The following is a 21651-nucleotide window of genomic DNA, read 5'->3' as shown; positions in this document are numbered from 1 at the left end:
ATTAATTATGTAGACTCCAGGAAATTACTAACTACATTATCTGCATAATTAGTACTTTAAGCATAAGGGATGCAAAATGTCTCCCTTTAGAGTAAGGTTAGCCTACTGTTATATTAGAGTGTGAGAGTGTAGTGTCCAAAGGGGGAGGTTACCATGGATCTTGTAAGCTCTGTTGTATAGTCTTGCTATTGGTTCAGTGGTTTCCTTTGTGGTGAGGGACCATATGGGGAGACAGTAGGATGTTGTCGAGAGAATGATTGCATGTAGGTGTGTGTCTGAGACAGCAGGAGTGAGATATGCTCTGATCTTGTTGTAGACGTACAATTTCTGGTTGAGCTTCTGATGGGGCGTAAACATAGACAGTGCAGGCAGTGCACTTTCACTGAGGCCCCTGGGGTGGAGGGGCCCGTAGAGAGCAGGTGATCCAGATTGCCACCTTGGAAATATACCTGTGTTCAAAAATAGATGATAAAAAATGAATATTATTAATATAAAAATGGTGCCATTTGCTATATATGTCCTCAAAAAAAGGCAGACCTACTGTATCTGCATCATGGTTTTCTATGCTTTTTCTATATAAGCTATAAAATCTATAAATATAATATAGCTACTATTATATTATTGGTATCAAGCATTTTAATTAAGCAGTTAATCAAAACTTAGATGAATGTTACTAATGTAGCCTATATACTACTGGAAGAGTAATTGTTATCTTGGCAGTGACTATTGGGAATCCAAATGAATAAATATTGATACTACTAAAATCACTTAAGGAATGGCATAACCTCCAGTTCAGAGAAAGTAAAGACTATTGACTTGGGGACTAATAGAAACAAATGATAACTTTAAAGGCCTTCTACTTTTTACAACTGTGATTGACTTTATTTATTTATACTTAACAAATGCAGAACATTATGACATTTAGCGATAATACTGATACTGTATATGCTAATTTAGTGGACCAAATGTATGCACCCAAAATGATTTCAAAATGTATTAATTATTTTAGGTTTGTTCTTACATTGCAATTAGGACTATACTATATTATTATTATTATTATTATTATTATTGTCATCATTTATTTTTATTTTTTTTAATGTAACTAATTGTAACGTGTAACGTGCCAGCTCTGGAGTATTATCACATTTATTAACCACCAGACATAACAACAACATTTGCGACAACTGTGCGTGCTTTCTGGCAAAAGTAGGTTACAAAAAGGTGCGGGGTTTCCAGGGAGACAGGGGGAACGGTTCTTTGAGGAAGATGTGAAAGACGAGACCTTCTCAGGTAACGCTAGCTTACAAACTATTTAGGACAATTGTCGCCATTAATTCACCAAATAATGTTGGTTTGTACCGTGAAGACAATGGACGGCAGCGTGTGGGGGGAGCAGCTGTGTGGTGTAAGCTAATAAACGGTGCCTGTTGTTAGCTTCAGTCCGACGCTAGCTCAAACATTTCACTTTAACTTAGCCCATTTCAAGTAGTTAGCAGGTTAGCTAGCTACGTAGCTAATTCCGCCAATAACAACGGTTAGTGTACTCGGAGAAACGGTATTAACGTGAGCTAGCGTTAGCTTGTAGCTAATTTAACGTCGGTTGGGTTAACATTACAGGACTCGCTGTGGTAACACGCAGCTGTGGCGATAGTTAGCTTCAGATAAACGGTCAAAACTTGCCAAGTGTGTACAGGTTGTGTACACAGACATGCCTCCTTTGTCGACTTAAACTGTCGTAACGGAGCTATGTTGATTCAAACGCACCTATGCTGCCATAAATGAGGACTTAACAGAGGTTTTAGTGTCTTATTGTCAACAAGACACACCGACGCACCGGGTCACTGAGAGGTGATGTAACCGCATCCGACTAACTTAGTGCACACTTTCGTTTCTTCTTCACAGGAAAGCATGAGAGAGAAGAGAGATGAAAGTATGGTGAAAGACCTCTCCGGGTTGTATGATGGAAGGACTGGGAAAGGAGAGATCCATATCCAGCTCTAAACCCTTCCCATGGCTCAGTCACCCCAAAACAGAGGCCTCAACCCTGCTATGGAAACTCAAAGACTGCTTCCCCACCAATGAGACAACCTCCCCTCATCACACAGATAAAGAAGTAGGTTTTCAGCTGTGAACAGTCCAGGTATCTCACATAGGTTAGGAGAGATAGAGGAAGTTAAATCAATCAGCGTTGTGAACTCCTGATTCAAAAGACAATGATTTAGGCCCATGATCAGAAATCTGATATAGGGCAACAATCCTATGGTATATATCTCATATTTACCATCTATATGTTATGTTAGCATGTATTGCAACTCTCTTGCAACATTTGTGACTCAACCAGTGACAAAGCATTGAAAAACGTCTTTATACTTTTGCATCAGATGACACTGTTTCTGACTGGAAGTAACAGGAATGTAGGGATAAGGAAATTTCTGAACTTCCATGATTTGTACTTCGCACAGGAGTTATGATGATTGTAAGCAGGCAGTCTTTAAAAATTGTGCTTTGTGCACTCATCACATGCACAATAAAATTGTTAAATGGAGTGCAGGTGGCACGTTAGGCCGCGGATCTGACGCAGAATCTCTGTCAGCTGATAAAGAAACAGCAGTAGGTTAGATTGTTAATGCATAGTAGACCTTAAATTCAGCTTTTCACAGCCTTCAAGTTTTGGCGGGGATGGTACACTACCTTTTTTCTAGTTGGATCTAACCACACAAGCCAATGCAGTTATCTCCTGCTTTGAGGGTACTGTTATTACCATTGGACACCCATTCAGGTTATGTAGATGTAATGTTGTATTTGCCTAAAACCTGAGCAAGTGACCAACCCATGGAACATTGTTACCTGAAATTATAGTTATATATTTCTCCTCGTGCTCTTAATGGCATATACTGGGTCTGCTCCATTTCAGTGCACCAATGCACCGCTAACCACGTAACGGCGAGGGCCAGGATAGCAGTTTAAATTGAGTGTAATCTGTCAGCCAGCCGCAGCAACCACGTAATCGGCTGACAAAACAATAATCAGTGTCAGCCTACATTGCAAAAGCCATGGTGGCTTTCCTAGCTGACAAATGATAGCCTATATGGACAGTAATGTTCACAATATGATTTCACGTGTGCCTGAATTACATTCATCAGTTCTGATTTATCAATCTCCCTTGACGTGTTTGTGTGGGTCATGTGGTCGTGGTGACGTATACGCTGCTCTCGCCACTCAAATTAAGCAGCGGATCTAGCACATCTGCCAGCTACCTATACTCGTCAAATGGTGTGCAGACTCCACCTACTCGGCACATAGCAGGTGTGCGCTAGCCTGGTAATGGTGCAGCTGATTGAAAACAACCAGTCAGAGCTGAGGAGTCTCTAATGCAGCTGTCAATCATGTCAATCACTGCTTGTGAACTACAGTCAAACTGCTAAACTAGGCAGCGCTGATCAAAGTTGAAAAAAGATTCTGTTACTGCATTGCCTATTTCTCGCCTCAGATGTTTTCAGAAATATATTTTAGTGCACTGTTTAGCTGTATAATGAGGATTGTTCCGGCTTGTGGCCAGTGCTGAGTTTCTTTTCATCGCGGCCAGGCCACAAATTTTCTTAATTTATAGCTAAACGTTACACTTAAATTATGTTTAAGCAATGCTGTAACAGAATTATTATTCATATTTGATAGGTGACAGTTTCAGCAATCATGACAAAACAAAAGTTACCAACTACAGTTTTAATGTGAAATAATCTGCTGGTCTTCCTATGTTCCAGAACAATTACATGGACAGCAGAAAGGCCGTGCTGGAACTGAAAGATGTCCCTCCTCCTCCTCCTCCTCCGCACCATACTTCCTCTTCCCAATCATCCCAGCCCTTCTCTCTGGCCCCTCTCCGTATGCCTCCTCCCTGCTTGCCTCCTCCTCCTCATCTTACACAAGACTCCCTCCAACAACAGCCACCACCACAGCAACAACAAGAGGGGGCTAGCCCCAAAGTAAGCATATACACGCACTGTGACTTTTGCAGCACAGATGGCTATGGGTTATTGGGTGGCGGAAGTGTTGTTGGTAGCAGTAGCAGCGTCACTGGTGTTGTCTCGCTCTATATGGCCCCAGGCTCTCTGGGAGCACCCATCAGCAGCAGCAGTATTAGCAGGTCCGGCCCTTGCTCTGTAGCCTCATCTGTTCATCAGTATAAACATCACACAAGCTGTGGGAGTGGAAGTGAAGTTTTTGATCCTTTGCCCACTCTTGGTTACAAACCTCAGCTGTCCTCTTCTGTCGCTACCTCTCAGCCTGTTTCATCACACCCCTACCTCTCCTGCTGCTCAGGGCTCCTCCAAACCTACCCAGCTGTACCTCTCTCATGCAGCCAACCCAGCCTGTTTCCCTCCTCAGCACCTCTGGCTTCCTCTGTCCCCTGTGTTTCCTCTCTACCCGCTCCCTTGCATGGCTCTTGCCTGGCCTCTTCTGGCTACTACACCTGTGGTGTGAACTGCTGCCCGTCAGCCAGAAGATCCCAGAGAGGCACGCTTGGTGATCACCCAACCACCACCACCATCACTACTACAACCACCTCAGCACACTTCTGCTCTAATCCTATGCACCTAAATGTAGAACGCACGGTTTGTGTGAAGGGGGCGCACTTCTGCCAGGAGTGCTTGTTGAAGGTTGGTGGAGTTTACTTCAGTCACTGTGGCATTTCTTTTGTGTTTGTGTGCCCTACAGATAACTGTAGGTAACTTAATTCTATTAGACTACGAGGTTTTGTTATTATGTTGATTTAAAATGCATGTGGTGTGGTATTGCTTGCTGTTAATGTCTGTTTGATTTTGGATTTCACTCACAGTTGCATTGATTTGTACCTATTTGCAGCCTGTGAATGGTCTGACATCAGAGTCAGACAAGGTGTGGCCCAATGTTCCTCTTCCCCAGACTGCTCCTATCTCTATCCCCATTTGTAATGGCTGTGGCACCTCCTCTGATGGCATGATGCTCATGCCATCGGCCAGCCTTGGCAAGACTGGCCAGAAGTATGGTTAGTGGACTCTACAATACAGTTTAATTCCTACATATTTATTGTTTATTGTAATTTTATGTCAGTTTGGGTCTGTCAGAATGGGACTGTTTGAAATGGCTAACTCTTTGGATTGTTTGAGTGAAGTAGTTATGAAATGTTCTTCCACCCAAACTAAATGCAACAACAATAAAATAACCCTATTAAGTTTAAGCTGCTTTAAAGCTGAGAGCGTGCGTGTAGAATGACCATTTGCCAACTGTCTGCTAGGTTCTCCAGAGAACGGTGGTCCTGAGAACATCCCTCCAGTGGGCGTCTTCTGGGACATTGAGAACTGCAGTGTGCCCAGTGGACGCTCTGCTGGAGCAGTAGTCCAGCGGATTCGAAGCCGTTTCTTTCAGGGCCACCGTGAGGCAGAATTCATTTGTGTCTGTGATATCAGCAAGGAGAGTAAAGCCGTCATCCAAGAACTCAACAACTGCCAGGTACCAACAAAATTCCTAATATTCTTTATGGTTGCACTATTGTAAAAGAGCCATTTATACCCTGAATGAATACCATTGACCTACAGTTTGATGATAGAGTTGGTCCTGTTGAGATAAAATGAGTAAATTTACCATGAAGTTAGAGCTTATTTACCTTGAATGATAGACTAAGCTGACATGAGGCATCCTCATACTATTCAGATTTATTTTACACTAAAAATACAGTGAAATAACCCCTGGCGTTGTCATTAAAGTTCTATTGTGAAGGATTTAGTGGTATTTTGCATGAATGTATGAAAAGACCTAGATACAGCATTGAAGGCAGGACCGTTCATTCGTATGAAAGTTGCTAAGTGGTGCATGAAGTCAAAAAAGTTAATATATAAGATTGCCCATATGATCGGCACTGCTTCAGTGTTACTGGGCCCAAGCTGGCCATTTCTGGTTTAGTGCTCCACTAATTTGAATGGGGTTAAAAATGATTTAATCATGCAGCTCTTCTAGACTTTCCAAATGTTATCTGATCCAGTGGATCAAATACTGATAGTGAAATGAGTCATTTTGCAGCTGTTATGAAGCTCAAAAAATATATCATGTGACTAACTCTGAAGTTGTAATTCCAATGTTTGGCCACCACAAAAATTAGCTTCAAAGCACAATGCACTTCATGGGGGCCTTGTCTCTAGCAGTGAGGTTGCAGAACTGAAACTTCATCCATTTGCCAAGCGTTTGGGAGAAACATGGTGGCCACGCAAAATCGCAAATGGCCCTATCTAGTGCCAGTGTTTGTTGTTTGATTCTTATTTTCACGTGATGTAAACTAATGAAAGCATAGCTAAGAATATTATTTTTCTTAGATATAGAAAATTTAACAACGTGGAAAGTGTATGAAACCATGTATAATTCTGCTCCATCAGGTTACTGTTGCACATATCAACGCCACAGCCAAGAATGCTGCTGATGATAAGCTTCGCCAGAGCCTACGACGCTTTGCTGAGACCCACACTGCTCCTGCAACTGTTGTACTAGTATCCTGTGAGTTTACCCCAGATTCACTGTGATCAAATATAGCCTTGGTACCACAAGAGGTTTTGTGATAACACGTTATCTTTTAATTTCAATAGCGGATGTGAACTTTGCAAGTGAGCTGAGTGACCTGCGTCATCGTCATGGTTTCCAGGTAATCCTGGTCCATGGCAACCATACGTCTTCAGCACTACTGCAGCATGCCCACCGCCACGTGGCCTTCCAGGAGATCACAGCTGATCTGCCACCACGTATGCTTGTCAAAGCACAGGTAGGCCTCACAAATGCTGCATTAGGATTTACAAAATACTTAATCTACTCTGTATTAAATAAGGTAAGTAGGTGCCGGCAAAAGTAGCCAAGGAGGATTTTAATTTAAGTGTGGACTTACTAAGAGTGCAGAGACGCAGTTGGTTGTGAATTTGATCATCTTCACAATTATTTAGGAAGACTACTGCTTTAATTTTGTAAAGTGTAAAATATACAAACCAGACAGGCACGCTGTCTCTTCCTCCCCTCCCTCAGCCCAGTTTCAACCTCCTCTATGTGCACAACCTCCCTGTCAACTGTGACAAGAATCTGCGGAACGCTGTGAAGCTCAGGCTCCGCCGCCTGTCAGACAACTGCGGTGGCAAGGTGCTGGGCATGTCCCAAGGCACAGCAGTCCTCCGTTTTGGCAACCCTGAGGCAGCTGCGCGTGCCCGCAAGCGAATGGAGAATGAGGATGTGTTTGGCCACCGAATCAGCCTCTCCTTCTCCCCACGGCCCAGAGACGATGCCAGTCCTGAACCTGAGCTTCAGTCTCAGCCTCATCACTTGCCTCAGCCTCTGTCCCACACCTATCAAAGCCAGGATTCAATGTTTGGCCCTCCCCCATCTATATCCTCCTTCTCCTTTCTGCCCCTGGAGAAGCCAAGGTCACCCAGGAGGCCACGGCGAGCAACCCGCCCATGCTACGCCCCTGGCCCAGTGCCTGAAAGGCCCTACAGCCCCAGGAGGGGGTGCAGTGGGCCTCCCGGTGGTGCTCCAGCCAAGCCCCATCAGGTCAGCAGACTCGTCAGTGCCTGCTTCCCCTTAACCTCCGTTGCCCTCTATCTTTGTCTGGGCTGCTTGTAAATCATCCCCCTAGTGTCCCTCTTAATTGCTGCTTTAACTAACCGCTAATATCTGCTTGCAAAGCTTCATTTGTGTGCCTGTGCTAGCATGTATTCGCTGTCATTAGTGCGTCATGTAACCCCTGTCGTCCTGCATGTTTGTTGGTTATTCATCATACTAATGCATGAATTAGCTTATAGCTTTTGAGCCTTTTCCTGACTGTTCGGTCCAGTACATCAGTTGTGATATACTGCTTCATGTGAGTAACCAGTTTCTGTGTGTCCAGAGTCTGCTTTAGGCCTCTATTAAATTTTTTTGGCAATGCAGTTTTCCACTCTGATAACTCTGACCTCTGCTGGAATGCCTGGCTTGGTTTTTTCTTCTTGATTGACCAGTGGGGAAGATTAGCAAAAAATGACCCATGAATGGATTGCTGTAGAGATGGACCAAAACTAGGGATGGGCTTTTTAACTTTTGTCTGCAGTTGGACAGAAAAGAGACATTTCAATTTGGAGTTTGTCCAATATTAGTCCCATTCACTACCAGAATTTAAGGACAACAAAGTACTAAAAATACAGAGGTTATTTACAGATTGAGGTCCAGATGACAAAACAAAAGCATCTCTGTGGAAATACTGCAGTGAAATTTCATTGTAGGACTCTTGTGGCTGTATCATCAGCTGTGTGCTATGGTTTCAAAGCACGTGTTTATTACAACATGACAAGTGACTGTTATCTGTCTGTTGTAAAGCTGTCTCCACAGAACTAAGATGCACAAAATAAACTCTTAATATTCAGCAGGTGTTGACATCTGTGTTTTAAAGTCAGCCAGTTGACTTTAAAATGCACATCCCTAGTAAAAACTCAGAACAGCACTTTATGCCATTCCACAACCTTTTCCATTGAGCTCAACATACATGCATGCGCACACACAAACGCATCAACAACATCCAGCCAGTCATCAACAGTTCTGACATCTGCTGCCTCTGTCTGATCCAGGAGCTGGGTAGTTTTGAGGGCAAGCCCAGAATGGGCTTCCAGCAGCTGGAAAAAGGACGTGCTGCTTCCTCTTCCCCCCACAGTAACGGTGAGACAGGAGCCCTGGAGCAGCTGTCCAAACCTGGCTTCATAGGAGAATCTATGCACAGGAGGAGGTACACATTGGGAAAGGGGATTCTTCACTAAGAGAAATGACATTTGATAACAGCAGCAACAGAAAAAGAAAGCATTTTGCACAGTGAAGGATGTTACCCTTTCATGCATCCCCTCTTGTTTCATCTTTTCATGTAGAAGAGAGGGCTCTTATCCTCGCAGTGTTACTGAATCTCCTGTAGAACAAGGGGACAGGAACTCGGAGTTCCAGATTAGCACACCCTCAGCCTTCAGCAAGTTGAACCTGCACAGGAGCTTCAGTCCCCTCATCCTGTCCCAGGGCTCCTGGTCATCCAGGTGGGTTTAGATCAGTCATATTTGATTCAGTTAACCTCAAGTATTGATGCAGCATACTGCTAATGCTACATACAAATTCTCAATACCTTTATAATATTAAATGTAATATTAGCGATTAACTCAAAATTGTCTCCCTCGTTATCTCTAACAAAAGGAGTGCGTCGCCCTGCCTGTCCAGCCGGTCCTCACCCCTCCTGGCTGCCCCTCGTAGCCCGTGCCCTGAAGGTCCTTCTGAGCCTTTCTCAGATGGAGCAGAGGTCCAGGTGGCCAATCTGGACTACAGAATGTCCCGCAAGGATCTACAACAGACACTGCATGACACCTTCTCTCGTTACGGGCGGGTAAGGCCTACCTCACTGGTGTTATTGTACTGATACATGTATTGATCAAATTTGCCTGTATCCTCTTAACATCCAAAATAATCAAGTCTCTTAAGATTTAATGTTTGCTTGTAGATTTTCATCTTAAAAAGAGATTTGCGCCTGAAAACATCTCCTTGTGGTGTGACTTTTTGTGTCAAGGTGAAAGCTGTGGAGCTGAGTCCCCACACGGACTATCAGCTGAAGGCCACGGTCCAGATGTTGTCCCTGCAGCAGGCCATTAGTGCTGTCAGTGGTTTGCACCGTTATAAGATCGGAGGCAAACGCATTCAGGTGTCTCTGATCACTGGTGTCAACAACAAATCCCTTGCTATGCTGAGGTACAGTCAAGCATATTTAAGTTGTGCATTTTTTCTTAAACTGTTTTGGTTTGGATTGTGGTGGTAAATCAGCTTTTTCGTTATACAGCACGGAGATCATCAGCATTCTTCAGGATGCACCTGCCAATTGCCTTCCCCTCTTCAAGTTTACAGAGATCTATGAGAAAAAGTCAGTAGCTTTGTCTCAACTCATTCTCTTTACTCCTACATGTTTTGTACTTGGATTATAGATGTTCCAAAAAGATACTTGCATTTCAAAGTAGTTTTTGCTGCCAAACTTCATATTCTTTCTTCCACTCTCCAGATATTCCCGAAAGCTTGTGGTTGGGGATCTGTACAGGCTGCCAGAGGTGGTGGCAGTGCGGGATCAGGGAGGCTCGAGGCTTGTGTGCCTTCTGCCCAGCAGCCAAATCCGCCAGAGTCCACTGGGATCGTCCCAGTCCCAGGAGGGCTCCTCCTCTGCTAGTGGCAGCCCTGTGGTGTTTGAGGAGCTGGAGTACCATGAACCTGTCTGCAGAGAACACTACGCACAGCGGGACTTCAGGTTTTTATGAATGCACATAGTATACGTAACAGTCTTATTAAATGCTTATTTCACAAAGATGTCATAAAACTAAATGGAAAACCATAAAACTATATGAATGAGTGCAGCAAAAAGCTCCCCCTCGACTGTATGAGGTTAGAACACTGTGCTTGTCACTGTCACTTTTTACCCACCCAGGCAATCACTGTGGAGGAGGGGCAGGACAAATGAAAATGAAAAAAAGGAAATTTGTTTTGTTGATGTTAAATCCAATAATGTTTTTTAAAGATTATTTACTTAAACCTTCTAATTGCCCAGTTTAATGTGTTAGCCACTTTGTCTCCCCTTAGAAGCATCTTGACCCGTCATATACATCTCTCACACTTGGTCTAAAAGATAAAATCATTTACCTTAATTGTCAGAGGCACCGTTCTCTGAACTCTACAGCTTCAGCTGACTGTCACCACTGTTTCCATCACTAATCATGTGTCTTTTCTGTCTCTCTTTTCTTATAGTGAGGCAGACTTTGACCCTGATTCCTATAAAATACCTTTTGTTGTGATGTCTCTGAGCACCTTAGCCTCTGAGGTCCACAGTCTGTTGCAGTCACACGAGGGAACTCTTCCATTACTCAGGTGACAACCAGCTCTTTATTTGATGTATAAATTGTTTTTTCTTTTTTAAGAACCAAACAAAGCATGTTTCAGACATTCTGAAATCCATGTTGTATATTTTCTATTTAGTTTTCCAGACTGTTACGCAGCAAAATTCAGCCCTCTGCAGCTGGGCAATGAGACACTGGAGGGTGGTGTTCCTCTGGAGCACCTCATTACCTGCGTTCCCAGTATCACAATCGTTACAGCTCAGAACGGCTTCAAAGTCATTAAGTGGATCCACAACAAGCCACCAGCACCAAACTCGGGTAGGAACTTTCAAAATCAAAACATTTTTTGAGCTTCCTACAACTATGTACCTTCATAGTGCTGTCTTTACCAGCCAGATACACCTACATATTTCAGACTTTTAATTAAAATAAAAACTTTAATGCAGAGTCATGGATTCAGCGCTGCAAGAGTCCGGTTGGCAACCCACAGCTCATCCAGTTCAGCCGAGAGATTATTGACCTGTTAAAGAGTCAGCCTTCTTGCATCATGCCCATGAGCAAGTTCATACCGTCGTACCACCATCACTTTGCCAAGCAATGCCGCGTCTCTGACTATGGCTACTCTAAGCTGCTGGAGCTTCTGGAAGCCGTGCCCCATGTTTTGCAGGTATTGAACATTTTGAGGATGTTGTACTTTCAATTGTTTGTATTCTACATATTATGTGTTTTCTATTTAAATTTTCTTTACCTACAGATCTTGGGTATGGGTACCAAGCGTTTACTGACCCTGACTCATCGTGCTCAAGTGAAGCGCTTCACTCAAGACTTGCTCAAACTGCTTAAATTTCAAGCCAGCAAACAAGTGGCGATCAAGGACTTCATGCAGGCATACCATTGGTCAGTCAGCAGTGACATTGTATTCCTAGATTATGTCTTTGCATTGCCTTTGTGTTTATTAGAGGTTTTAATTTTATTTAGATAAAGGCTAGCACACTACTGTGGGTTTGTCTATGAATTCCTCTCATTAAGAGTTGGAGAGAAGCATTAAATATGAGTCTGGATCATCAGTGTTGTGGATGTTTGTAATGTATTTTTACACGTGGTCTATCAGGTGCTTCTCCAGAGATTGGCGGGTAATTGACTATGGCATATGTGAACTGATGGACCTGCTCATTGAGATCCCTGACACCACCATCACTATTACACTTCAAGAAACAGACACAGTCATCTCTGTTCCTAAGAGAGGTCAGTTTAAACCAGTTATTAAAAAGACTGAGGTCGTGGGTAGGGATGTTCTCAAAGAAACTGATAATTGAAATGCTATTTTAAGTGATGGGAATGGTTACAATACTATTTACTTTGTCCAAAGCAATTGCTTAATTATTATATATATATATATATATATATATATATATATATATATATATATATATATATATATATATATATATATATATTTCCCTGAATTTCCTCTTGTTTGCCTACAGAGCGCACGCCTGAGGAGATGGAGCACACTAAGCAGTTTGGGAAGGAGGTGGTGGACCTTCTTCGTCACCAGCCTCACTGCCGAATGGCCTTCAGTAAGTTCATCCCCACCTACCACCATCATTTCGGTCGTCAGTGCAAGCTCAGCTACTACGGATTCACCAAGCTCATGGAGCTCTTCGAGGCAATCCCCAACATACTGATGGTGAGTTAGGAACTCTGTGTTTGTACAGTATCATTCTTTGTGGTCTTTGGTGCTCCAAGTCAAAGTGTATTTCTGGTGTGTAATGATTGTCCGTACATGTTGTACGGCCAAGAGAAAAGATGGCAATGATCAGGGTATTATTTCAAGGCAGTGATGAATATTAAGTATGAGTCATACATTTTCTTTTTGCTTCTTTAAACTGACATGCTTATTAAAACTGACCTGCTAATAACTGATCATTGTTAGGCAGCTCCCATGGTATCTGCTCCTCCTACACACAGAATACCTCGTGGGTCAGATCAGGCTCTTTATCATGTCATGTGCTTGAATTGAACCTTATTGAATCTACCTTTAATTAAGCATAAATGCCTCTTCCTTTGTCCCGGCCCGAACACTAATTTGTAAACTGTCCGCTACCTATGCCAGGTGTTGGAGTGTGGTGAAGAGAAAGTGCTGACCCTGACAGAAGTGGAGCGTATCAAGGCTCTGGCGGCTCAGCTGGTCAAGCTGCTTCGGGCTCAGAAAAACTCCAGCCTTCCTGTCAGCCAGCTGCTCACTGAGTACAGCAAGACCTTTGGCTATGGTCTGCGCCTGCAGGACTATGATGCCAGCTCCCTGCTGGCTCTGCTGATCAAACTCTGCCATGTTGTCAAGGTAAAGAACACCTTCAAGGATCCCCCCCACACACACACACACATTTCAGTTTGGTTGTTCCTTTTGCTGGCTGCTTCTTTATAGCCTTTGTAGATCTTAACAATAGGAAATGACTGCAAATCAATTATTTTTTTTCATCCGAGAACGAGAGAAACCCCATAGTGTTAGGAACATTTAAAAACTATTAATTTAAGGGGCTCCATGCAACCTTTAGAACGTGTGAGTTGTTTGAACACATTTCCCAACTGTGCGGAGTTTGCGGCTAACACCTAAGAGTGCTAACTCCATAAGCTGTGCTAAACAATGGCACCAGTGCTGAAAGCGCTAACAATGTTAACCGCGGGGAACGGCACCAGGACGAGCTCAGATTACAACACACACAGAGGTAGTGCGACTTCATTCTTTATTCAGGATGCCATTACTCCACTAATCTTTACATAGCAAATTGTAGTTTTCTGCTATATTAATGCTCTGAATGTTGTGTGCAGAACCTTTAAAAGTTTGACATAAACAAGTGTAATTTTTAAATGTTATGCTGCATTTGGTATAGTAAATTAAATAGAAAAAAACAGCATCACTGCCATTTATTATTTCAGTAAACCGTTGCTAAGTTTACAAAATGCCATAAATGAAACTGCATCAATTTATGTAGCACTGTTTACATGTATCTTAAATATGGAGTTGAGATCCTTTTTGTTGTCATGAGCACCTTTTTGCTGTGTGTGTGGATATGCGTCTCATCTGGCAACCAAACAAAATATTCGTGGTGTTTTGCCGCTCGATACAACAACTCTTTTGGCAGGTCCTAGTAGCTAATTAGTGAGCCTGTCCATCATTAATTTAATGTCCATTGAAGAGAAGTACTCCGCATTTAAATTATCCCGTAATGTGACACAGAATTGCCAGACTCTAACAAAGTCACAGCTGCTCGTGGGCAAAAACAGAAAGGAAGTCAGGGAAGTCTTTGGGTATTGCACACTACTGTAGATGATAGTTGTTGCATCTAAGTGACATTAAGCTGCACCTCACACATGTAATCATGAGGTAAATTGGTAAAATATGTGGATTACCTCAAAACAGAAGCATTATAAGGGTGACATTAGAAATGCAAATGAGCTTCTGGTGAGCAACTTACAGATACTTCTCTTCACTGTTGGAGGTGACTAATCATAGCACTGATCTCACATTTCTTTCCTCCAATTTGAAGGTGGTGGATGGTTCAGAGGGTCGCGAAGTGCAGCTGATCAACAGGAAGTCTTTACGCTCACTGACCTCCCAGCTCCTGGCTCTGCTTATGTCCCAAGAGGAGGAGCAAGTCACCAGGGGTCTCAAAGTGGACGAGCTGAGCCAGTATTACCAGACTGTCCATGGAGCCCTGCTCAACCCGTGTGAATATGGGTTCCTCTCCCTCAGCGAGTTACTCAAGAGCCTGCCCTACCTTGTGGAGGTGAGTGGCAAATTTGGTTTTTATCTTCCTAAGACTTGTCAGGGTCCAACGCTAAGGTTTTTTTTCACTTGCCCGGTCAGGCAAGTTGGTCAGAGATCTACTTGCCCGAAGTCAGTTTTTACTTGCCCTATAAAAATTGTTTAATTTAAGCAGCTATCAAATAACAAAGACTGCAGTTTTTTTTAATGTTATGTAATCTTTATTCACACTGTATTTATTAGACTGCAGTTTTTTTTAATGTTATGTAATCTTTATTCACACTGTATTTATTATTTAAAACAACATATGTCATGTATTGTAGCTTAATTCCTACACAAAAATGAGTGTCAGGGCTTAAAGTGAAAAATTTGTCAATCGTTCTGTCTATAATTTTGCGCCCTACTTGAGCCATGCCCACCTCTGTCTGTCTAGCTTACATATGAGGTGTCTCAAGATTTAGGAACATACAATTTTATTGAATATAATAAAAGTAAAAAGTCACATGACATGCTGCTGTTTTGTGCTATGACCTATTTAAGTGTTGGAAGTTGTTATTTACGTGACAACGCCTGAACACAACACAAGCTCAGCATGAGTGCCGTACTGAGCTGCTGTGCGAGCAGCTGTTTGTCTGTGCGTAACGATGACATAACACCATAAATAGTATATTGTTATGTTATATGAAGCGTCCGTCGCGCAAAATAATATCAATGGGGGCTGTGGGCAGGACATTGTTACACAGCTGTGCCTGTGACTTCAGGCAGAGAGACCGCTGCATCAGAGCAGAAGAGCACGTTTTAAAATCCATTTATTTTATCAATTAGTTATTAACTTTTACTATTTTTAGCAACTTGCCCGATTGGGCAAGTGAGTTGTTAGTTTACATGCCCGACCTTGAGTTTTACTTGCCCCGGGCAATCGGGCAATCCTTATTGTTGAGCCCTGCTTGTTCAAGCTGTCTGTTAGTTACATCACCTCTTTCTTAATTTTCATTGCATAGTTTACCTGTACTCCCACACAGAGGCAGAACTGACTGTGTGATCTTTCTTCTTTCACAGTTGTACCATGAAGAAAGTGATGACGACAACAAAGCTGGCAACGCTGCCAGTGGTGGTGGGGAGGAGTGGGTGAGGCTGACCAGGCTTTACCAGTTTGCCCGTAACGTACGCGGCCTGCTCCACACCTACCATTACAACCAGATCTTCCTAACTGAGTTCCAGGGGGCTTATAACAAATTTACAGGCTGCAGCCTTGAGCCACGTTCCTACGGATACACCAGCACTGACGAGCTGCTCAGCGCCATCCCACAGGTAGGAATACATTTCACTAGACACATTTACTGTGGTACATGTTGCTTAAAATCTTTCCAGAGCTTGTTGTCAATTTTTCTGTTATAATTTGTCTTCTAGGGTCTGGACAATCCATAGCTTTATTAAAACAGTGCATCATTTGCATATTTTGTGTGATTGTTTTTGTGATGTGTCATCATTAGGTGGTCTGGATCAAAGGGCACGGTCACAAGAGGATTATCGTTTTGAAGAACGATATGAAAGGTAATGGTTGTGGCATACCAATAAAAAAATTTTAAAATGTATTAATGTCAAGCTTATCATCAGTTGTAATCACTGACATACACACAGACTGTAAGTAATGGCCTCAGGCTAAAGTGATCATGACAGATGTCTAAACTGTGGGTGCTCCCTGGGAATATTTGGGAAATGATTCAATGAGGTGGTGCCTTCAACAATGTATGGAAGCTGTATAACTTAGGTGTGTATGTGTGTTTGTTTTCTCTAGCAAGGGCAAGCTCTTCAATCCCCAACAGCCCCCTGCCAGGAGAGAGCACAGAGAGCCCGAGAGACAGCCCCATTAGCATTGCAACTTCTGGAACCCAGAGTCCAGGTAACATGCACCACACAAGTATGTGTGTAAACTGAGGAGGGACAGGGGGAACTTAAATGGGAGATACTGGGTAACACTATATGCCACATAGAAGTGGTATACATCATCTGAAAGCTGGGAACCTGAAGGTTGATTTGAGATGCAGCTCAGCACTGTGTCAAGTTTTTCTAGTGATACATCTGTGATAAATATTGTGTTTTAGTTAGGCACCTATTCAAACCTTTAAAGTTTGGAGTGTAAAGAGGCTTGGAACGTTATTTTGGAAGTACATGATGGCCATTCACATTGTTCACTTATGTCTCATAAGCAATTTTTGGGTTGATACCATTTGTTACACTGCTTTGGTGCTAAATTTGAGCATTTTTTTTACCTCTGAAGAATTGATAAAAGGTTAAAATTTCCCTAAAATATCACATTAAGACACCAAGATTTTAAAAAAAAATCACCATAAAAAAAATTCATGCTGTGATTTTGTGATCTGTAAAAACTGCAATTTTTGACAATTACTTTTGTTCTGGAAAATGCTGAGAAACCACCTTATTGTCAATAAACCTATGAAAGTCATACACACTCTGAACGCCTGAGGGCTTAACTTTGTGGCTGAAAAGTTTCATGAGGCTCTGATTATCATAGAGGTTACAGTAGGTCATTTTATACATTAAGGTCCATTTCAGAAAAATGATCTCAGTGCAATAAAATGGCTGTTACGGGGGCTAACATCATCACACATGAATAAAATTGGGCTCATTGAATCCACTAGTGTCTCAGTTTGCCAGTCATACCAAAGTTAGGCAAGACTGTTTAGGGGTGAGTATGTCTGTAAAGGAGAAACCCTTCGGTATCCATAGAACCCATTTTCTTTCAGATATTTTGAGGTGAGATGTCAAGGGAACCCTTTGAAAATGAGCATGCCATTTTTTACCTTGCCAAAAGAATAATGTCAACAGTAACATCAGCAGGGAATGCAGACGTCCACATGGAGTGGATGAGGTTATAAAGTGCAGTAACTGAAATGATAAAAACTGTTGACCAGAGATGGAAATAATCGGTGAAGAAAATAATGCTTGACTTACAATTGAGGCATGGTTTTAAAAATAACTCTGCTCTGTCAGTCTCTCTCAGATAAATTACAGATGAAACTAAATCCTGTTGTTTCACCTGCCAGGTGGTGATGTAGCTGCAGAGTCAGAGCTGCTGTGTCTGACATCACCAGTAGACCTACTGTGTGGTCCTGTGCCATCCTGCCTGCCTTCACCTCAGCTACACCCTGACCCCGTTCTCCTCCAGGAGGCAGACCTGATTCGCTTTGAGGAGAAAACTCCACCAACAGGTCAGTTGTTTTTTTTTTGTCCAAGTATAATGTTTTTGTATTGCAGTTAAACCGATATCAGTTAATGTTTTATTTTAGTAGTAATATTGCAAATTTAGTTGAAATTAAAAGCAATTAAAGTCACCCTTTGCTTTGACTGTGACATGGCAGGTTTGTCATTTTTACTTCAGAAATCAGCTTCTCAACATTCACACGTTTAGTGACTACTAGACTTGTTACAAATAGAGATGTGAAGATCAGTTTGTTTGTTTGTTTGGCTAAAAATCCCAAAAGGTGATATTCTGCCAACATTTTGTGTGTGCCTTGAGCCAGTCAGCCTGTCTGTGAGTTGTGTAATTTGATGCTGGTCCAGATGCTTCTTTAAAAATGTAAGATTTCAAGATTTTGTTAAACAAACGAACAGATTGGGGGAATATGGGGCCTCATTACAGGTATGTGCTGTGAGTGCTGTCTAAATTTCAAAAAAGATGTTGGAGAAAGAGCAGAACATTTCACTGTTGTAAAGGGACAGTTGAACACCTAAAGTTGAGTGCAATCTTGTTCCATTATATTGGAGAGAAGGCAGACATCTCTACAGACGATATCTCCAACACTCAGCAGCTCAAATGAAAATAAACAAGATAAATATTAGCCACTACAGGTAAGAGGAAATATTTGTATTTTTGATTTGGTGGTGAACTGTCCCTTTTTAAGCAATGCAAGGAAGAGCAAAAATACATTTTAATGAATGCATCACACTTTTATTTGCACCTTCCCTGTCGTTCATTAGGTGTAAGCTCAGTCTGTGTGTGTGTGTGTGTGATTTCAGTGAGTGATGAACCAGAGGTGCCAGTTGACGGTGACGGCACATGTGATCCACCTGGCAGCACAGACGACTCTGCAGTCGCCAAACCTCTGCCGCCCCCTGACGTGAAGACCCCCTTGTCCATGGACAGTCCCAGCAGAAGAGCCTCACGCAGCAGAATCAAGCTAGCCGCCAACTTCTCATTCACAGCAGGCCTCTGATCCTTTACACACGCACACACACAAAGCAATACTAGTTCACACACAGTGTAACTCTAAACCCAAGAGTTGACCAGCTACACTGAACACGCCACACAGACCTACACGAGCATTGATGTTGTCACCTCTACATCCTGAACAGGCTGTTGCTTTCTTCTTGTCACTCATCGGCCTTTGTCGTTTTCTTTGTTTGCTGATTTCACAATCGGTGCGTGCTTCCGATGATGTTCACCAAGCTGTGATTTTCTTCTTGCAGATTTTCTGCAATCTTCTAAATTCTGTAACCTGTGTTCGATTTCACCTCAAGGGAAGTTAAATTATATTTGCATGCACATCTCAGTTCAGAGCCACGTCGTGTCGAACACACGTTGGCTTAGGAATGAAGAATGAGTTAGTTGTCACTGTATATAGATCCTTGGGTAATGGGAGAAATGCTAGGAGTGTGTGACTTAGTTTTCTACATTAAATCTAAGAAATATAGTTACTCACATTCTCAGATTATGAATTTGACAAACAGAAGGCTATTGAGATGTTTTGTTTATGTGCTAAATTGAGAAACCTCCATGTGTACTTCTTGCTGTATCTCCATAGCAGAGCATTTAATTTATGACATTCTTACATTTTAAACTCCTTTTAAATTTTAGGAGATTTTGCTTTGTAGGTAACTGTAGACATGTCGAACAACTGGCCGCTAAGCACCTGCCCGTTTTGATTCTTTCAGTCTCTCTTGGGTATTTCTAAAGAGGTAGCTTCTCTTTGAGGTATATTCTCATCTTTTGTCTCTGTTAAGTAGCCTCAGGACAGTATTTCAGTTCCTTTTAAATTATGCAGAGTATTTAGTAGTCTGTGGAAGAGTTTGGCCTCAATGTTTGGTGTATTTGGTGGCAATTCAGTGATGGGTGTGAAAATTAGTGTTCAGATTGTGGCTTCAGTTACGAAAGCTAACAGTTTTGAACCGTTAAATCACGGAAGGCAAGGTTTTGATTGATATTACGACAACCCTGCCTTCAGGAATTTTTTATTCTTGTTGTACTTTGACTTTATTTATTAGAAAGACTTTGGCTCGTCTCACCCGGGCCACTAATGAAGGCCTAAGAGGGTCAAAGGTGGCTCTCCAATACTCGGGCTGGATGTGTGCTCAGGCAGCAGGAACTGAGAGATACTTTGTTCGGCTTTCACCAGCAGCCGGTGTGTTTGTGTTGTTTTAGCTGCGTTTTGTCTGAATGTGGTTTACACTGGAGTAGGTGGTGTGAAATGTGCATGGTGTGCATAAATGAGTTTATGCATGGTGTAAGCCCAGAAGGAGCAGACAGGAGCAGATTACGATAAGACATTCTTTAAGATCAGGTCTTTTATTTGCACCGTGTTTTAGGGATCTTAGAGTTGGCGTCACCCTCTCGCAGTTGCCACATAAATGCTCAAGGTTTTTTGAGTTAACCTTGTTGCTGGAGAGCGCTGCGTCTGCGGTGACGTCCACTGCCTGAGTTGAAGATTTGGAGGGGAGCAGTGAGCACTCCTGAGTTTTTGATTTTTAACGACGAGGTGATTGGTTGTGAGTTTTTAGGGGAAAGAGATGGGTCAGGAGGCTGTTTGTGGGGCACCACGGGGGCTCTGTGCAGCCTCCTGAACAGACTGTGACGTAGACACAGAGGACCCTCTGCGGCTCTCTGGAATCTGCCGGGCTTTTACAATGGCTTGTATTTGCCTCGGCGCCAAAGGAATCGCCATCGTTCTCTCCCCCCCTTTCCCTCACATCTTACATAGGAGTTTTTACTTACTAATGTGTTGGTTTGTCCATTTTCCTGTCTCAAGTGTTTACAAGACTGCTGGCTGCTGAATTGCCACCAAATACTGTCGGCTGCCATGAAGTTTAGCATGACCGAGGCGCCGCTGAAGTCTGAAGGTTGTTGTGTTCAGAGGAAAGGTTCAAAGAATGGGTAAGAGCCCATTTAATCAGTTTCTGCCTGGTTTCGGTGTTTACCTCTTCAGCCAGTGTTCATTTTCTTTGTTGGGCTTGATTTTGACTTGCTAGATTCCACCTGCCAACTCATCAAATTGTCTGAAACGCCAATCAAAATGTTTTTAATTAGGACTGTTAGGGTTCTGACTGTCTGTAAACCTCTGTGATAAAGAAATGAGCAGCTCAGTTAATGATTTAGAGTTGGTAATGATAGAAAGGAGCTGAAAATGCTCAGAAGGAATTGTCTAGATTTAACTTTGGCAGTAAAGAATGTATTACTTTTTGTGACTCTGAGCAAAGCCTAGCTCTCCCCCGGCGTACCGCAGTGGCAACTAACTCAGAGGAATGAATTTAACTTCTCTATTTAGCTTTCACTCTTTGTTTTGGTTACATCAGTGAGAAGCTACTGTGCCTGTCAAAATATGCACTTTTGCATAGTTTTGGTTCATGAAATGTGAAATGAGGCAGTGCACTGGGAGGGATTTAAAAACATGTTTTTGCCTTGGTTCCTTTTTAACTCTGTCCGACCTTGTCTTGCTTATTCAGTCTTCACGTTGCACAAGTCTACACTTCAAGAAATTATTATTATTCAGCAGTGTCCTTAAATCTCCTGCCTTGTGATTATGATTTGTTTACCTGGTCAACAACTGTCTCACTGATGTGTCCTCTCTACACTCACCTCCCTCCCTCTGTCACACTGTTTTACTGCCTCATCACACCAGAAGTCGCTCTAACAGTCTAAAGTGTTTGAAAGGACCAAAAGATTTCTGTTAATAAATTTCACAAGCATCAATTCTGCCT

The 21651-nt window shown here is 42.5% G+C and overlaps 1 protein-coding gene across 1 annotated transcript; it reads left to right on the top strand.

The window, feature by feature from the left end:
* Positions 1-1205: 1205 nt before the first annotated feature.
* Positions 1206-21643, top strand: LOC126389943 (meiosis regulator and mRNA stability factor 1). Its single transcript, XM_050043962.1, has 27 exons — positions 1206-1290; positions 1903-2113; positions 3762-4658; positions 4864-5026; positions 5276-5490; positions 6408-6525; positions 6615-6787; positions 7042-7560; positions 8610-8764; positions 8901-9059; positions 9214-9400; positions 9581-9759; positions 9848-9928; positions 10064-10303; positions 10798-10917; positions 11026-11204; positions 11333-11553; positions 11641-11783; positions 11998-12131; positions 12374-12576; positions 13003-13230; positions 14438-14677; positions 15715-15966; positions 16149-16209; positions 16454-16558; positions 17724-17888; positions 18697-21643. Exons 2-27 carry the CDS (start codon positions 1958-1960, stop codon positions 18891-18893), a joined length of 5490 nt encoding a protein of 1829 aa, XP_049899919.1. The 5' UTR covers positions 1206-1290; positions 1903-1957; the 3' UTR covers positions 18894-21643.
* The last annotated feature ends 8 nt before the right edge of the window (positions 21644-21651 follow it).

This window comes from Epinephelus moara, chromosome 5, assembly GCF_006386435.1.
Source record: "Epinephelus moara isolate mb chromosome 5, YSFRI_EMoa_1.0, whole genome shotgun sequence".
NCBI lineage: Eukaryota > Metazoa > Chordata > Actinopteri > Perciformes > Serranidae > Epinephelus > Epinephelus moara.
Note: the sequence above shows the minus strand (reverse complement) of the source record. Positions and strands in the feature narration are given on the sequence as shown.

What these genes read in the sequence shown, in the direction of transcription:
- LOC126389943 (XM_050043962.1), top strand. Translation starts at nt 1,958, where the DNA reads ATGATGGAAGGACTGGGAAAGGAGAGATCCATATCCAGCTCTAAACCC. An exon ending in GTATGCTTGTCAAAGCACAG is followed by an intron (nt 6,788 to 7,041) that starts GTAGGCCTCACA and finishes CCCCTCCCTCAG; the next exon opens with CCCAGTTTCAACCTCCTCTA. An exon ending in CTCCAGCCAAGCCCCATCAG is followed by an intron (nt 7,561 to 8,609) that starts GTCAGCAGACTC and finishes TGTCTGATCCAG; the next exon opens with GAGCTGGGTAGTTTTGAGGG.